The following is a 16878-nucleotide window of genomic DNA, read 5'->3' on the forward strand; positions in this document are numbered from 1 at the left end:
AGGGACTGCGCTGCGACGGGCTGAAGGGATGGGCGCGCTGCTAGTGACGTCACTTCCGGTAGTGTTGTACAGCAGAGCGCTGTGTGTAGAGGCAGAGCAGCTGACGTGCAGGCACCATGGCAGCCCGGGGTAAGCGCACTCGGGACGGGAGATACGGCTAAACACTGATGTACTGTGACGGGGCACTATGTGAACATGGCACAGGGACACCCAGCCCTATAGAGGAACATTGCGGAATCGGTTTTTATGTATCTATTGGCTTCTCTGTATAGACTGACTGTAATGGAGCATTGTTTATATATAGTAAAGGCTGGACATTTCATTCATACGTTCCACTGTTCCAGCAATTCCCTCACGTACTGTCACTGCTGATATGCGGAGACTGTCACCTCCCTGATGAGTCCAAAACTTCTGTCCCCAGCAGAGATGCAGCTACTGTCATGCTTTACTGTCTTCTTATGGGAAATCGTTGCCTGTTAGATGATAGTATTGGTGGGGTGCTGGGACTGCCTCTGGTCACTAGAATGAAGGGGTCCCTGGAGGTCCTGACAAGTAGCCGAATACCTCTGTACGTACAGCACGACGTGAAAAACAGCCCGGCATGTCATTGGAGCATACAGGAGATCACGTGCACCTCTATGGCAGTCCTATGGCTCCGTACAATACGGTGCATGAGTGGTTTATGACCCTAGAAAAAGGTCCGTTTTCTTTTTAACCCAGAAACAGTGCCACTCTTCGGCTGTGTCTGGTATTGTAGCTCGGCACTATTCGAGTGAATAACCAAAATCTAATCTCATACAACCCCTTTAGATGACTTCACACTCCTATGTGAGGCTCTGTTCACACTAATGTCCTATCCTTTTTTTTTTTTAAAGAGGATCCATGACTCATCAGTAGAATAGTGCAGACGGCTATTCTGCCCGTTAATAGGAATAGAAATCTGATGGGAAAAAAGTGCTGGGGCATTTATAACTCCTTGTTGTCTCGTGGGGTAATCTAATTGCCGCCTAAAGTCCACAGTATTGTGTCCACCCCTGTATATAATATATATATTTTTTTTATATTCAGAAAATGTCAGCTTGATGTTCAAGCTCTACTGTCTGCTGGTGATGACTCTGGTAGCGGCTGCATATACGGTGGCCTTGCGTTACACAAGAACAGTGACCACAGAGATGTACTTTTCTACTACAGCGGTTTGCGTGGCTGAGGTTATAAAATTACTACTGAGTTTAGTCATCTTGACAAAGTAAGTGCCATGTTTTATTTCACAACCAGTTGAGTGTGTTGGTATACGTTTTCATTTCTTATGAATAGTCATTCAACGTTTCTTGTTTATTGAGCTCCCAATGTGACGTGTAATGTGCACAAGCTGAGTCTCTCTTGTAATCTCGTAAAGCACAACACCTAAAAATGAAAGGGGTTGTCCAGTACTAGAAAAACATGGTGTCTTTATTATGGACGCGGCGATACAAAATATGTATATTGTTGTAATTTTTTTTGTTTGTTTTCATATTCAAGTATTTTATAAGGGGAAAAGTGGGTTTTTCTTTTTTTTCTTTGGAATTTTTATTTATTCATCATTAACTTTATTAAACTTTTTGCTAACTTTATTTTTAGTCCCACTAGGGGACTTCACTATTCTGAGTGCTTTTATAATACACTGCAATACTTCTGTATTGCAGTGTATTATTTAGCCTTAGCCTGTCAGTGTAAAACTGACAGGCACCTGCTAGGTCATGCCTCCGGCATGGCTTAGCGGGCATTCACTACAGGCAGGCCTGGGTGCCTTTGTTAGGCCCCCGGCTGACGTAGAAGCCATTGGCACCCTGCGATTGCAATTGCAGGTTGCCGATGGGGTGAGAGAGGGGGCACCCTTCCTCCAAAGCCACTTGGATGCGGCACTCGCTATTGAGCGCTGAATCTAAGGGGTTAAACGGGTGAAATCGATGCTGAAATCGATCCCGCCCATTAGAGCAGATGCTCGGCTGTCTTTAGACCGCCCAACATCCGCTTTAGTCGGCACAGGACACCCGTGCCGGGCTTATGTAACAGTGCCGTGAAAAGGCGGCGCTCTGGCATAAGTACCCTTAACGGCCAACTGTGAAAAGGCGTATTGGCAGTCGTTAAGGGGTTAATACCAGGTTCACATATGGCCGTGTAATATCACATACCTGCCAGCCAGGTCCTGTTTATTTTCTAACCAGCAAAAGCTGCAATATGATTGGCCCCATCCACACGGCAGATCCTGTATGGCAGTGCACAGACGCTGTACTGCCTCCGTCTGCAGCTGTAAAGGCTGTTTGGATGCTTTGTATGGAGACATATACACAGCAGTTGTTGTACATAGTAGTTTGAAGGAATAAAAAAATACCTAAATTCATCAAGTTCAACCTTTTATACTTACAAACCCAAGTTAATGTGTTTTTCTGGCTTTAAAATGCTATTTCCTTTTTATTGTAGGGAAACGGGAAGTCCTAGCAGACTCCTTACCTCTTTAAGAGAAAACGTCTTGGGAAGTCCAAAGGAGATGCTAAAGCTGTCTGTGCCCTCTCTGGTCTATGCCTTGCAAAACAACATGGCCTTTGTGGCACTGAGCCACCTTGATGCAGCTGTTTATCAGGTAGCGGTTACTGTGTGTGTGGACTGTTCCGCCATGACATTATCCGGGATTCCACAGGATGTTTTTGCTGCTTTTTGTTTGAACCGCATAAAAAAAACGCACAGGATTTTTTTCGAGGCGCTTCAACGTTAAACTCCTGCACACAAAATTGGAAACTATACGCCCAGCATGGCAAAACTGCCAGGGGAACAACAATCAGAACCGTACATGAACTCTGCATGGTGCTCAATCAATTAGGGTACAGATTGCCTGACAGACTGTAAAAACGCCCAAATAAATTAACGCTTACAAAACGACATACACCAACATCAGTCATGGTTTTGCTGCAGCTCCACTTAAACCAATAAACATAGGTAATAAACGCAGCAAAAACGCATTACCTAATCTATATATATTTATCATTTATCAGTGCTGTAAAACCGTGATTAATGAGTGCTGTCACCTTTTAATGTTTCAGATCATACAACTAATTTTAATAGAAGATACACAAGTAAGTCCCAGAGGGGACAAGTAAAAAAGAGTAAAAGGGTTTTTATTTTTTTATATACACAAAAAACAAAACCTTTTCCCATTTTCCCTCTAAAGCATTGTAAAATAATAATAATAAACACAATTGGTATCGCCACGTTCGTAAAACTCTGATCTATTACAATGCTGTTTTGAAGGCAAAGGGCAGTCACACCAAATATTGATTTGATTTAGATTTCACTCCTGGTCATTCACTTTGCATTTTGTTAATTGATCATAAAAAAAATCTTAAAGTGTAACTAAACGTTCAACAAACTTCTGACGTGTCATAGTGACATGTCAGAAGTTCTGATTGGTGGGTGTCCGAGCCCTGAGACCCCCACCAATTGCTAAAACGAAGCGGCAGAAACGCTCGTGTGAGCGCTGAGCTGCTTAGTTTCTGTTCGGCTTATTCCGGAAAGCCGATGTAGCGGAGTACGGGCTCATAGACTTTCTATTAATCCCGTACACCGCTACATAGATTTCCGGAAAAAGCAGAACAGAAGCCAAGCGGCTCAGCGCTCACACGAGCGTTTCTGCCGCTTCGTTTTAGCGATTGGTGGGGGTCTCGGACACCACCAATCAGAACTTCTGACGTGTCACTATGACACGTCAGAAGTTTGTTGAACGTTTAGTTACATTTAACTTCTATTTTTGAAAGCATTCTTACTGTGCAGCATTTTTCCACAACTGCCTAAAGCTTTTGCGCAGTACTGTACGTGTATATTTATAAAAGTTATTTTTACATTTTGCCTAGTCTTTTTTTACAATTTTGTATTACTGTAAATGCTACTTTATTTGGCTAAGGCTGCGTTCACATCGGAGTCAGGGCTCTGTTCCGTCTAAGCATTCCATCGGAATGGAGCCCTTACTGACACAAACAGAAACCATAGGTTTCCATTACCATTGATTTCAATGGTGACGGATTCAGTGCAAATGGTTTCCGTTTGTCTCCGTTGTGCAAGGGTTCCGTAGTCTTGGCGGTATCAATACCGTAGTCGACTGCGCTATTGATTCCGTCAAAAACAACGGAGCCCTGTCACAACGGTGACAAACGGAAACCTTTAGCAATGTTTCCATCGCCGTTGAGACCGATTGTGATGCAAACGGAAGCTAAGGTTTCCACTTGCCTTTCCATTGAGGGGTTATTCCAAGGGAAACCCCTGACAGAACCCCTCAATGGAAGGGCAACGCTGATGTGAACAAGGCCTTATCAATAGTATTGGTATTGCAGTAAATATTTCTAGAGTGGTTTGTTCTCGTTCTGAGAGTGTTTGTTTAAAACTAAAACAAAAAAAACTTTTTTTTATAAAAACCTAGACCATTGAAAACTGATATAATCCTGTACCATCTTCTGTTTACGTCTGTGTTTTTTATAGCGTGTACGTTTAGCGTATATGCATAGGTCAGTCAGTGTACGTTGCTGTCCGGTTTTTTTTTAATGAAAAAAAAGTGTGTGTATATATATATATATAATTTTTAAAGTGAACACTGATAGAAAAAAAAAAAAACCTGATAGATTTACTGTATGTAAACGGATACAAACGTATAGAATTGCGTTTGCATACGTCATCCATTGAGATCTATGCTAAAAAATTTCTACATCGCGTATACCTTTTTTTTGAAAAATAGCAGAGTACGCTTTTCAGTACTTTCATTAAACCGTATCCCAACGTAAACCATGACAAACAGACCAAACGGATGCTATTTTCGTCTACGTTTAACCCATTATAGTCTGTGTATACGCCGAGCCATACGTTTCAATACTTTTGTAGTGTTTAAAAACATACGCTCGGCAAATAGCACACGCGATGTGAATGGGGCCTAAGTAATGCTTGTTCCTTCTCTCTGTAGGTGACATACCAGCTAAAAATTCCTTGTACTGCTTTATGTACCGTACTCATGCTGAACCGTTCCCTCAGTAAACTCCAGTGGCTCTCCGTCTTCATTTTATGTGGTGGGGTCACACTTGTGCAATATAGCCCAGCCGAGGCCACACGGGTCCAGGTAAGTTGGACATCTATTTATATACATTGGCTTCTTGCATTATTTGTTAAAGAGGCTCTGTCACCACATTATAAGTGGCCTATCTCCTATATAAGGAGATCGTTGCTATAATGTAGGTGACAGCAGTGCTTTTTATTTTAAAAAAACAATCTGTTTTCACCACTTTATTAGCGATTTTATATTTATGCTAATGAGTGCCTTAATGCCCAAGTGGGCGTATTTTTACTTTAGACCAAGTGGGCGTTGTACAGAGGAGTGTATGACGCTGACCAATCAGCGTCATGCACTCCTCTCCATTCATTTAGGCAGCGCATAGGGATCCTTTTAGATCACTATGTGTTGTCTTATACTAACACATTAACAATACTGAAGTGTTTAGACAGTGAATAGACATTCCACGGGATGTCTATTCACAATCCCTGCACTTCGTTACTGTTTCTGGGATAGTTACAGCAGAGGAAGCGTATCTCCATGTAACCTGTGATCTACAGCGTAATCTTGCGAGATTACGCTTCCTCTGCTGTAACTATCACAGAAACAGTAACGAAGTGCAGGGATTGTGAATAGACATCCCGTGGAATGTCTATTCACTGTCTAAACACTTCAGTATTGTTAATGTGTTAGTATAAGACAACACATAGTGATCTAAAAGGATCCCTATGCGCTGCCTAAATGAATGGAGAGGAGTGCCTGACGCTGATTGGTCAGCGTTATACACTCCTCTGTACAACGCCCACTTGGTCTAAAGTAAAAACACGCCCACTTGGGCATTAAGACACTCATTAGCATAAATCTAAAAACGCTAATAAAGTGGTGAAAATAGATCGTTTTTTTTAATTAAAAGCACTGTCACCTACATTATAGCGCCGATCTCCTTATATAGGAGATAGGCCACTTATAATGTGGTGACAGAGCCTCTTTAATGTTTCTATGAGCTTTTTGATATAGTGTTGGTGCTTCTATATGGTTGAGTTTTTTAGGGTTTAGCGGATATCATGCATTTTATTATATTCTTTTTGAAAACACCACTAATGTGAAAAATACTGTCTGTACCAGGAGGCAATGCCGGATTGAAACATTGCTACTGGGGTTAATTAAACACACCACTTAATTCATTTTACCCCACTAGTCGCTCCTATTTCCCCATGTCACACACAAAGGGCTCCAGGAAGCTGAGATATCGCGAGTTGTTTATTGGCCTGCTCTACTGCAGAGCTGCGGCTGCCTGTGAATTGCCAGCTCAAGGAGGCAAAAATAGATTGGGTTAGTGAGGTAAAGAAAATTACTGGTGACCATAGTTTGGAGCGGGGTCGGCCTTAAACACAAACATCACGTTTCTGATGAGCGTGGCGTCGTAGGCTATACCACCTCTGGCTTTACAATTCTCTCTGAGAGCTCTTGGGGTATGTGCACACGATAACGTCAATTACGGCTGAAATTACGGAGCTGTTTTCAGGAGAAAACCGCTCCTGAATTTCAGACATAACTGCTTGTACTCTCATTTTGCGGGGCCTCCATTACGGACGTAATTTGGAGCTGTTCTTCATTGGATTCAATGAAAAACGGCTCCAATTATGCCCAAAGAAGTGTCCTGCACTTCTTTGACGAGGCTGTCATTTTACGTGCCGTCTTTTGACAGCGACGCGTAAAATTACAGGTCGTCGGCACAGTACTTCGGCAAACCCATTGAAATGAATGGGCAGATGTTTGCCGACGTATTGGAGCCGTGTTTTCAGGCGTAATTTGAGGCATAAAACGCGTCGTTTACGCCTGAAAATAGGTTGTGTGAACCCAGCCTTGCACTGTCAGAGCTATTTATTCCTGCTGATATTCTCTGAAGCTTTAGGTCAGCCATACATATGAAATAGCTGTGTGCGTCTGACTGCTATCTCTCCCGACGACTCCTTAAACCTGACCAGGCATGCTTGCTTATTTCAATAGGTAGAGTAGTAGCTTCTCCCCCAAGAAAACGAAGGATGGGATATGATAATCTTCAAAATACCCGATACCTCCTTTCATTACAGTTGGGCTGCCGTCGTACACATTAGATTGTCGGCTGATCCTGTGGAAATCGACTTACCTGCAAACGCTGATGCTGCTGCAGAATCAACTGTAGCCTCTGGTGCCGATGTGGCCGTCACGATGCAGGACCTGTGAGTGACGTCACAGATCTGCACTGTCAGAAGCTGGTCGTTCTGAAGAGAAGAGGATGTTACTTCTCTTCAGAGCGCCCAGCTAGTGAAAGTATTAAAAACGCCCCGATGTACGCACATAATACACGCCCACTTGGACTTTTACTTTTAAACACACCCACTTGGACTTTTGCAAGCCTCATTTGCATAACTACAAAAATGGTCATAACTTGGCCAAAAATGCTCGTTTTTTAAAAATAAAAACGTTACTGTAATCTACATTGCAGCGCCTATCTGCTGCAATAGCAGATAGGGGTTGCAAAATCTGGTGACAGAGCCTCTTTAATAGAGGCATATGTCACCCAAAGACTAAATTCTATGGCTGGCAACTGTGTATGGATACTTTTATGAAGTAAAAGCCTGCGGTAATGGTAAAAGAATCCTGTCGTAAGCCATGGATTCTCACTTGTGAATATAGATTTTTAATAGATGGATAGTTTCCAGCGCAGATGTGAACAGCCCCTAACATGTGGGTACTTATCATATGAATGCCATGCACTGTGCTATGTAATACCGCACGCTCCCTTTCAGTATGGCTTTTGCCGGCTATATGTTGAGTCCTTCTTTTGGCCTGAGAAGATGACAGGTGTAGTTGTTTGTGTAGAAGGTGTGGTAATTTGTCAGGCGACTGTTTATATAATTTAGAGTATTAGGCCTTGCTGGGAATCACTTCCCCCTCTTTCCCTACACGTGGCAGCAAATAAACTTCAATTACCTTTTACGTGTCACTGTGTGCTAGTGTATGTATTCAATGTCTGGTATCCTTTTGAGGAAATAAGTAGTTTCAGAAAAAAGTCAAGGATTCATTTGGGGAGTAAGAAGTTCTTCAAAGTGTTCGCAAGGAAAGCGGCTACCGCCACAATAATTCCCAAGTAATAACGCGCTTTATCTTCAGGACGTGTCTGGTGAAGTCAGAATCATTTTAATCCAAAGTGTAAAGTACTAACATTTTGTTAGTCATGATTTGGCAACGGTCTTAGTGTGTTATGGGAAGGGTGGCCACATCTTCAAATGCTTTCGACTGAAAAGATGATTCATGAAATTAACGAATATATATTTTTTTTTATTAAACATTTTGTGCTTGACATGAGAACATTGAGTCTTTCTCAATACATAGCTTCTCTTAGGGCCACCTTTGTGACTGTAGGTGATTGACAGGGTAGTGTTAGTTGCCAAAAATTTAGCTTTAGAGTAAAATGACAAGTCCACACGTGCTATATGTGGATTTCACCCTATGTGTTGCAAAGGGTGAAATCGGCAACAGAATTGACATTTTTGACACGATTATGAAATTTGCAGCGTGCCTTCAGTTCCGCACTGATTGTTTTCGACTACATGTGGATGGGGTGTTTAAAACGCCATGTACATGAATTGAACTGTAAATTGCTACGGATTTTCAATGCGGAATCTGCACTCCAAATAAGCGGCAATTTTGCAGCGTGTGAATACGCCATAAGGCCCCTGCATATGTGGATGGAAATGCTGCTGAATTTCTGCAGTGGATTACAGTCCCAACCATATGAATGAGATTTGAACCAGTCTCCTCCACACGCTGCTGAATATTTTCTGCAAGAAAATTGGAGCATTCTGCAGATTTATAAATGAGCACCGGATTCTTGGATTTTGAAGCATTTGTGAAATTTTCAGACAGCCTATTTGTCTATGACGTAATTTATAGCTACAGGCTCAGTCCCTTCAGCGTAAACAGGCGGCCATACCAAACCAAACAATTGTCGGTACACGATAGCTCAAAAAGGCGTATTACGGTTTACATTAAATGAATGAGTTACTGGTAATTGAAAGCAGATTGTGCAGGACAATGAGATCTTTTCCGTTTTACAATCGCTGCACGTTTACTAAGAGGAACTATTTATACAATGAATCTTCCATTTTACCACTTCACAGATTGAACAGAATCACTGGCTGGGATTTGGTGCTGTGGCAGTTGCGGTGATGTGCTCTGGATTTGCTGGTATTTGTCATATTAACATTCACATTGTTGTACTTTTTGTATGTAAAGACATGTTAGTTGTGGTGTAATGTCCCTTCAATCTGATTTAGTTTGTGTAATGTGGTGTCTAAATGTCACAAATGGCTTGTTAACATGTGACACGTTTCTGTGAGAATTTTACTAGCAGTTTATCCAACTTCACTATAACCATGCAGTGTATTCCACACCAATAAGGTCCTATTACACACCGAAACACATGCACGCTTGGCTTAGAGTGCATGCATCCTCAATTGGGAGAAAGCTGGTGGCAGACTTCCCTGGCAGTGGCTTATCTACTAACAAACAAGAGGATCGGCCATGTTTAAATTCAACAGCCCGATCCTTCTCTACCCAGTCATCTGCTGTTGGGGCAGAATTGGGTCACCACCATACACATTAAGTATTTGGCTGGTCAGGACCTATCAGGATAAGGATACACGTAGCAATCGCTGTTAATGGCCACAAGGTTTTGCAGTTAAACATGCAGAATTACCTGCAAAATCGTGCGCCCAATAACAGTCAATTTGTAATCCACGTCCACCAAACATGGACGTGGTTTTCTATTACATCCTTGCAAACAAAAGAATCGGGCATGTCGGAAACCAACATGTCCAACCCTTCTCTCCTCCGTCAATGGTCATAGATATTAGATTGCGGCCAGTTTCACCAAAATCGTCGGGTTCGACTGACCTACATCTAATGTGTATGTCCATCTTAATAGCTTTGTTGAGCTGCTAATGTAGAGGGACAGTTTCTTTTTTTCTACATCAAATAACTGCACAGTGATCGGTTAAAGACGACACTTCCTAGAATAGATATCACCAAATTAACCTTGGAGCCAGCAGAATAGTGAATGCAGCTCTGGACAGGCTGTAATGTTTCATCAACCAAATAAGTAGTGTCATTTATTTACAAAAAAGCTGCTGCTGAACACCTTTCTTTTCGTCTTTTCATTTTGCAGGAGTGTATTTTGAGAAGGTGTTGAAGAGTTCTGACACTTCCCTGTGGGTGAGGAACATCCAAATGTACATTTCTGGCATAATAGTGACATTAGCTGCTGTCTTTCTTAATGATGGTGCAGGCATCATCGAAAAAGGATTTTTCTATGGCTACAATTACCTCGTCTGGTTTGTAGTTTGTAAGTACAAGCTTATGCGCCAGGTCTAATGCTCTTTAATCCATTAACGATCACCGTATAGTGGTTTTACGACAGCTATTTTTTCCAATAGCAATTGCAGCATCTAAGGTGTTTGACAGAGGGAGGAGTCTCCCCTTGTCAGCCCATTGGCCCCCTAAGGGCCTGTTCACATCAGAGTGGTCTTTCCGTTAAGGGGTTCTGTTGGGGCTTTCCAATAGCAACTGCGCTATTTATTCAGTCAAAAAAAGGAACACTTTCACAACGGTGACAAACGGAAACCACTAGCAAAGCATCTGTCAATGGTGATGCAAGCGGAAGCTGTGGTTTCAGTTTGCCTTTCCGAGGGGGGTTCCCCGACTGAAAGCTCAGACAGAACCCCTCAACAGAAAGACATCGCTGATGTGAACGCACCCTTACTAACAAAAAAAGGCCCCCCATAAAAAATGAAAAACAATTATAAAAAAAATTGGATTTTTTTAAATAGTAGCTCACCATTAGGGAAATACATTGCTAAGGCCTTAAAGGGAACCTGGCACCAGCATTTCACCTATTGAACTTTACTTATACCTCACTGGCCGCTGCTATCAAAAGTTCATTACCGTTATCCCCTTTCCTAAACTCCTCCCCCGACTGTAAATAACTGTCTGCAAACATTTCACGCCTTTTATCGTAATAATCCGGTGTCCACCAGAAGAGGACATCAATGCATAAGCGTGGGATTTTGTGTGCTGGGGCGTGGAGCTGTTAATCATAAGTAAGGAGGCGGGGTAAAGTCGGAAAGACTTGAGGAATGAAGATTTGACTCTCTTCAAACAAAGATTTGACTCTCTTCAAACAAAGATTTGACTCTCTTCAAACAAAGATTTGACTCTCTTCAAACAAAGATTTGACTCTCTTCAAACAAAGATTTGACTCTCTTCAAACAAAGATTTGACTCTCTTCAAACAAAGATTTGACTCTCTTCAAACAAAGATTTGACTCTCTTCAAACAAAGATTTGACTCTCTTCAAACAAAGATTTGACTCTCTTCAAACAAAGATTTGACTCTCTTCAAACAAAGATTTGACTCTCTTCAAACAAAGATTTGACTCTCTTCAAACAAAGATTTGACTCTCTTCAAACAAAGATTTGACTCTCTTCAAACAAAGATTTGACTCTCTTCAAACAAAGATTTGACTCTCTTCAAACAAAGATTTGACTCTCTTCAAACAAAGATTTGACTCTCTTCAAACAAAGATTTGACTCTCTTCAAACAAAGATTTGACTCTCTTCAAACAAAGATTTGACTCTCTTCAAACAAAGATTTGACTCTCTTCAAACAAAGATTTGACTCTCTTCAAACAAAGATTTGACTCTCTTCAAACAAAGATTTGACTCTCTTCAAACAAAGATTTGACTCTCTTCAAACAAAGATTTGACTCTCTTCAAACAAAGATTTGACTCTCTTCAAACAAAGATTTGACTCTCTTCAAACAAAGATTTGACTCTCTTCAAACAAAGATTTGACTCTCTTCAAACAAAGATTTGACTCTCTTCAAACAAAGATTTGACTCTCTTCAAACAAAGATTTGACTCTCTTCAAACAAAGATTTGACTCTCTTCAAACAAAGATTTGACTCTCTTCAAACAAAGATTTGACTCTCTTCAAACAAAGATTTGACTCTCTTCAAACAAAGATTTGACTCTCTTCAAACAAAGATTTGACTCTCTTCAAACAAAGATTTGACTCTCTTCAAACAAAGATTTGACTCTCTTCAAACAAAGATTTGACTCTCTTCAAACAAAGATTTGACTCTCTTATGCTCATTAGCATGCGGTGTGCGAACACTAAAAAGCTGAATACTAAAGCTACAGAGCCGACTAAGAAGACAATTATAGGTTATATAGCAATGATTTTCCCCCCACTACTACCATTTATTGCTGGTTTAATAGGTGAAATGCTGGTGACAGGTTCCCTTTTAAGCACACATCCGTGGCCATTTATACGACTGCAAATCACGGATCCACAAAACACGGATCGCACGCGGATGGCTTCCATGTGCAGTCCGTAGTTTTAATGGACCATTGAATAGAATGGCCAAGACATCTGCAAAAACGGACAGGAATAGGACCTTTTCTTATTTTTGCGGAACGGGCACATGATTCCGCAAAAAAAATGGGAATGTGCATGGCCCCATAGAAATGAATGTGACCCATGAATGTGCTAGAAGTTAAAAAAAACAAACAACTGATTGCACACTAAAATCTTTCTGCCACTTGTTTCCTGCCTTTTGAAAGAACTATTGGTACTGTTAATTTTAACCTCCTAACAATCTGACCCCTATTGACTCCGTCGGTGATTTAGTCCTTTCTCGCGTTTTTTTTAGTTTTGTTTTCTATTTAATGGTGTCTGTATATAGCTGTTCTGTTGTATGGCCTGATGAAGACGGCGGTCTGCTGTCAACGCTTGGTCTTGATAAAATTAACTAACTAACTGCGAGTCTTGACAAGTGTGCGCGCACGATGTGATTCGACCAGCGCTGCACTAATGATTGGTGGCACTGAAGACAGAACATGGTGGGTGCACTGAAAAACACTCCCCCGTTCTGTGTCGGGCTCACCCACCCCCTGCCCCACTCTAACGTTATTCCCCCGAATTCTGCGATCAAAGTTGACTGCAGCATTCAAGGGGAATATGCAAATGGGGAAGCCACTTGGATCGCGTCACAGGGAATCCCTGTGATGCGATTGAGGGACATACCATATATGGACAGACAGCCCAGGGTCCATTAAAGGAACCCAGGGCTGTTAGGGCATACTTGGGTATGTTCTAACAACTGCCTGTGTACTATCCGTACACAGTCTAATGTACTGGCATATAGACATACGCCAGTTCATTAAAGTTTAAAAATAATAAAGTAAAAACAATGTAATGTTCAATAAAAACAAATACACTTACACATTTTTTACAATAAACATTAAAATAAGTCCCAATACATAAAATATACATATTCGGTATTGGCGCGGCCGTAATAACCTGCACAACAAGTTTTTGCGTCATTTATGATGTGTACGCTGTAAAAAAAATTAAATAAAAACTGCTTTCTTTCACTTATTGTGAGGCACCAGGTGTGATGAATTTATCCTCCATGTGCCTCTCATTAATAGTAATTGACCCCTTCATTAACCCAATGTTGTCCATTACGACTGAGAAACATGATGGGGTTAATTACTATTAATGTGAGGCCCATGGAGGTTCACGATTCATAATACCACGTGCCTCACATCAGAAAATGGAAGAACTTATTTTTTTTATATTATTGTTGGCAAAGTGTCGTTTTGGTATCGAGAATTCCAATACTACACAAAGTATCGGTATCGAAGTCCAAATTCTGGTAACGTGACATCCCTAGTTAGATGTCTTTTGGTACTATTATGTTTTTAAAAAAAACGTTCCTTATTCTTTCTTTTGTTTTGCAGTGCTGGCTAGTGTTGGTGGCCTTTACACGTCGGTTGTAGTGAAATATACCGATAACATTATGAAAGGCTTTTCAGCAGCTGCAGCCATTGTCGTCTCGACCATTGCGTCCGTGTTGCTCTTTGGATTGCAGATAAGTATGTTACCGTTTGGTTTGCAGCATTGTATAAATAGGTGTATTTAAAATACATCCCCCACTGGGTGGTTGTGTATCAATTCTGGACTTGTTTTGAATTTAGGGACTATGATAGAACTGTAGTCTACAGTTTTGGGGTAAAGGCTGGAGTTATGAGTTCCATACTAGCTAAAACTAAAGCGCTACACCAGCAAGGTCAGACTTACAGGAGCTGGTTTAGAATCCTGGGTGTTTATCTATGATTTCTCATTTTCCAAACTGTTAGAATTACTGAATTAAGAGAGGTTGTCCGGTTTATTTTCCCTATAATTAAGTTATACAATTTTACAATATACTTTATGTAGTAATTCCTCTTGGTTTTCAAGATCTCTGCTTGTTGTTATTCAGTAGAAACATTCATTGTTTACTTCCAGTGGATAAAACTCTGTCCATTGTCATGTGATGGACTCACAGGTGCCTGGCTCGTTGCAGATACAGCATGCGTATTAAAGCTGTCTCCTAACTATCCCAGCACTGGACCATGGACAGAATTTTATACAATGGAAGTAAACAATGAATGTTCCTACTGAATAACAGCAAGCAGAGCTCTTGCACACACAAGTATATTGGAACATTTTATGGCTTAATTATATAAAAAATATTATTTTGCAGAAACCGAACAATATTTTATAATATGGAACTATAGATGCAATACTACTAATAAATACAGTGTACAGCTAGATAGATAGTTTTACATGCTACATGATTGCTGCCAGGGAAAACATTGGGCACGTGGCAACTTTATAGAAACAGTCATCCAGTTGCTAGCTATTACCCTAGAAATGACATAAGTTATTGCCTGTCGTGTATAAATCTACACCATTCCTTTTAAAAGAGATTACAAAAATGGGCTTGCATGACTAACATGGCAGTTTTCTTCTAGAAATGGCGCCACTCTAATCCATGGGCTGTGTACGGTATTGCGGTCAGACGGTCTATGGGCTTAAGTGGGTGTAGATTCTAAAAGAAAACGGCCATGTTTCTCATGCAAGCCCTTTAGAGAAGGATCTTGAAAATAAATGGAGATCTCTTCTAATATTTGATCCTTTTGAGTCTGGTCAAGTCTAGTTCTAGCCGCATGGTTTTTATTACTTCTGTCACCATGAATTACTTTTGTTTCCTGTATAAGTAATGTATAGTTAGTAACATAATCAGAAACATTTTTAAGAAAAAAAATCTTCTGAATTGCAAAAAGGTTATCAGCCCCAAACATAAAAAAAACCACGTACTCCTTTTATTTAAAATTCGGGAAGTAGCTAAAGTTTGGTAGCAGCAATGTGATTGTTTGTGGAAATTGGTGAAAAGTGTGGATTTTATTTCTTTTCTAGCATTAACCTTCGCTGTTGGAGCATTGCTTGTTTGCATATCCATATATACATATGGGTTACCCAGAAAAGACACAACCAAGCTCGAAACGAAGGAGACCAGCAGCAACCTCAGTGAAAAACTGATCAGTGTTTGATGGTCTACGGCTGGATGAACTCTAATGCACTTGTAAATATACAATGTAGTTATTGTATTCATTTCTTCCGGCGCTTCAATCCAAAAGGTCAACCGTGACCCCGCAGTATTTGTTACTGCTCAACTTTGGAAAGCAGACCTACAAATGAATGTGACGTATGCAGCGCAATTTTCTATGAAGATCAGTCAGTAGTTGCTCATATCTTTATTTCTAATGTGGCCATGTATATAGTTTATTATGAGGATCCACGCGAGGCGAAATGGACATGTCTTTTTGCAGCATCCACATTATGGACCGCATGGATACAAAATGCATTGGACTGAATAAGTCCTAAGCCGGCACATATAATGGAACTATTCATAGGAATGATCTCTACTAAGACTGGAAGTTCCTGTCCAAAGACTACTTTCCTGCTTGTACTCTTCCGGTCATCCGTGTCCTTACCAGCCGTGTAACATATCATGAGGATCATTTTCACTTGTGTTCCTTTTTTCTTGAAACTTTTGACATGACTTTTTTTTTTTTTAATAAAAGATTAAGGAACTGTTTTGGGATTGTTATTTAGTTAAGGTTATGTTCACTTCTGAACTAGGAATTCCATTGAAGAAGGAAAAAAATAGACTTCAATGCTGCGGCGTATCCATTAATTGACTGACACCAATGGCGCCTATTGACTTTAATGGGTTCCGTCTGTTTCCAGTCATTTTGCCAGACAAAATAGAGCTGCGTGTTCTGCCTTTTTCTGTAATTTTCTATGGCATCTGCGACTGCAACACAGATGTCAACCCAAGAATACTTAAAGTAATGTTCACACAAAGTTACCCCTTTCAGGGCAAGTTTCCTGAAGAACTCTGAGTGTTAATTTGATCAGTTTCACTGATGCGTCATGATCTAGTTAATTTTTTTTACTCCCATCGACTTATAATGGGTCAGGTATCCGTCAGCTACCAGTTTTTTGTTAGTTTTTTTAACTGGATAGATTAGCGCAGCATGCTACACTATTCTGACCTTGAAAAGGCAACAAAAACACAATGGAAAAGAACGAACTCAAGTGTAAACATAGCTTTACACAGTTTTCTTCATTAGAGACTGCTAATTTTATTTATATTAGACTCTGTTCACACTTGCGTCGCTATTGAAAATAACAAAAGTGACTGATTCGTCACGTGACAGATACCTTCTGCGTCCAATGGAACCTATTGACATTAATGGGTTCTGTCATGGTTTCTATCATTTTGCTGGATGAAGTAGCGCTGCGTGTTGCGCTATTTAGTCCTGTGATGGAATCTGTGACTGACTGCTGACAGAGCCTCTGATGCAGATGTAAACA

The 16878-nt window shown here is 40.7% G+C and overlaps 1 protein-coding gene across 1 annotated transcript; it reads left to right on the forward strand.

The window, feature by feature from the left end:
• Positions 1-16092, forward strand: SLC35A1 (solute carrier family 35 member A1). Its single transcript, XM_075862125.1, has 8 exons — positions 1-129; positions 1069-1246; positions 2461-2620; positions 4982-5134; positions 9232-9298; positions 10278-10454; positions 13914-14048; positions 15415-16092. Exons 1-8 carry the CDS (start codon positions 117-119, stop codon positions 15546-15548), a joined length of 1017 nt encoding a protein of 338 aa, XP_075718240.1. The 5' UTR covers positions 1-116; the 3' UTR covers positions 15549-16092.
• Positions 16093-16878: the final 786 nt, after the last annotated feature.

This window comes from Rhinoderma darwinii, chromosome 4, assembly GCF_050947455.1.
Source record: "Rhinoderma darwinii isolate aRhiDar2 chromosome 4, aRhiDar2.hap1, whole genome shotgun sequence".
Taxonomy (NCBI): Eukaryota; Metazoa; Chordata; class Amphibia; order Anura; family Rhinodermatidae; genus Rhinoderma; species Rhinoderma darwinii.

Excerpts from the sequence above, each read along its gene's own strand:
- SLC35A1 (XM_075862125.1), top strand. Across the intron at positions 9,299-10,277 it reads GATGTGCTCTGGATTTGCTG|GAGTGTATTTTGAGAAGGTG; the intron begins GTATTTGTCATA and ends TTCATTTTGCAG. Across the intron at positions 10,455-13,913 it reads CCTCGTCTGGTTTGTAGTTT|TGCTGGCTAGTGTTGGTGGC; the intron begins GTAAGTACAAGC and ends TTTGTTTTGCAG.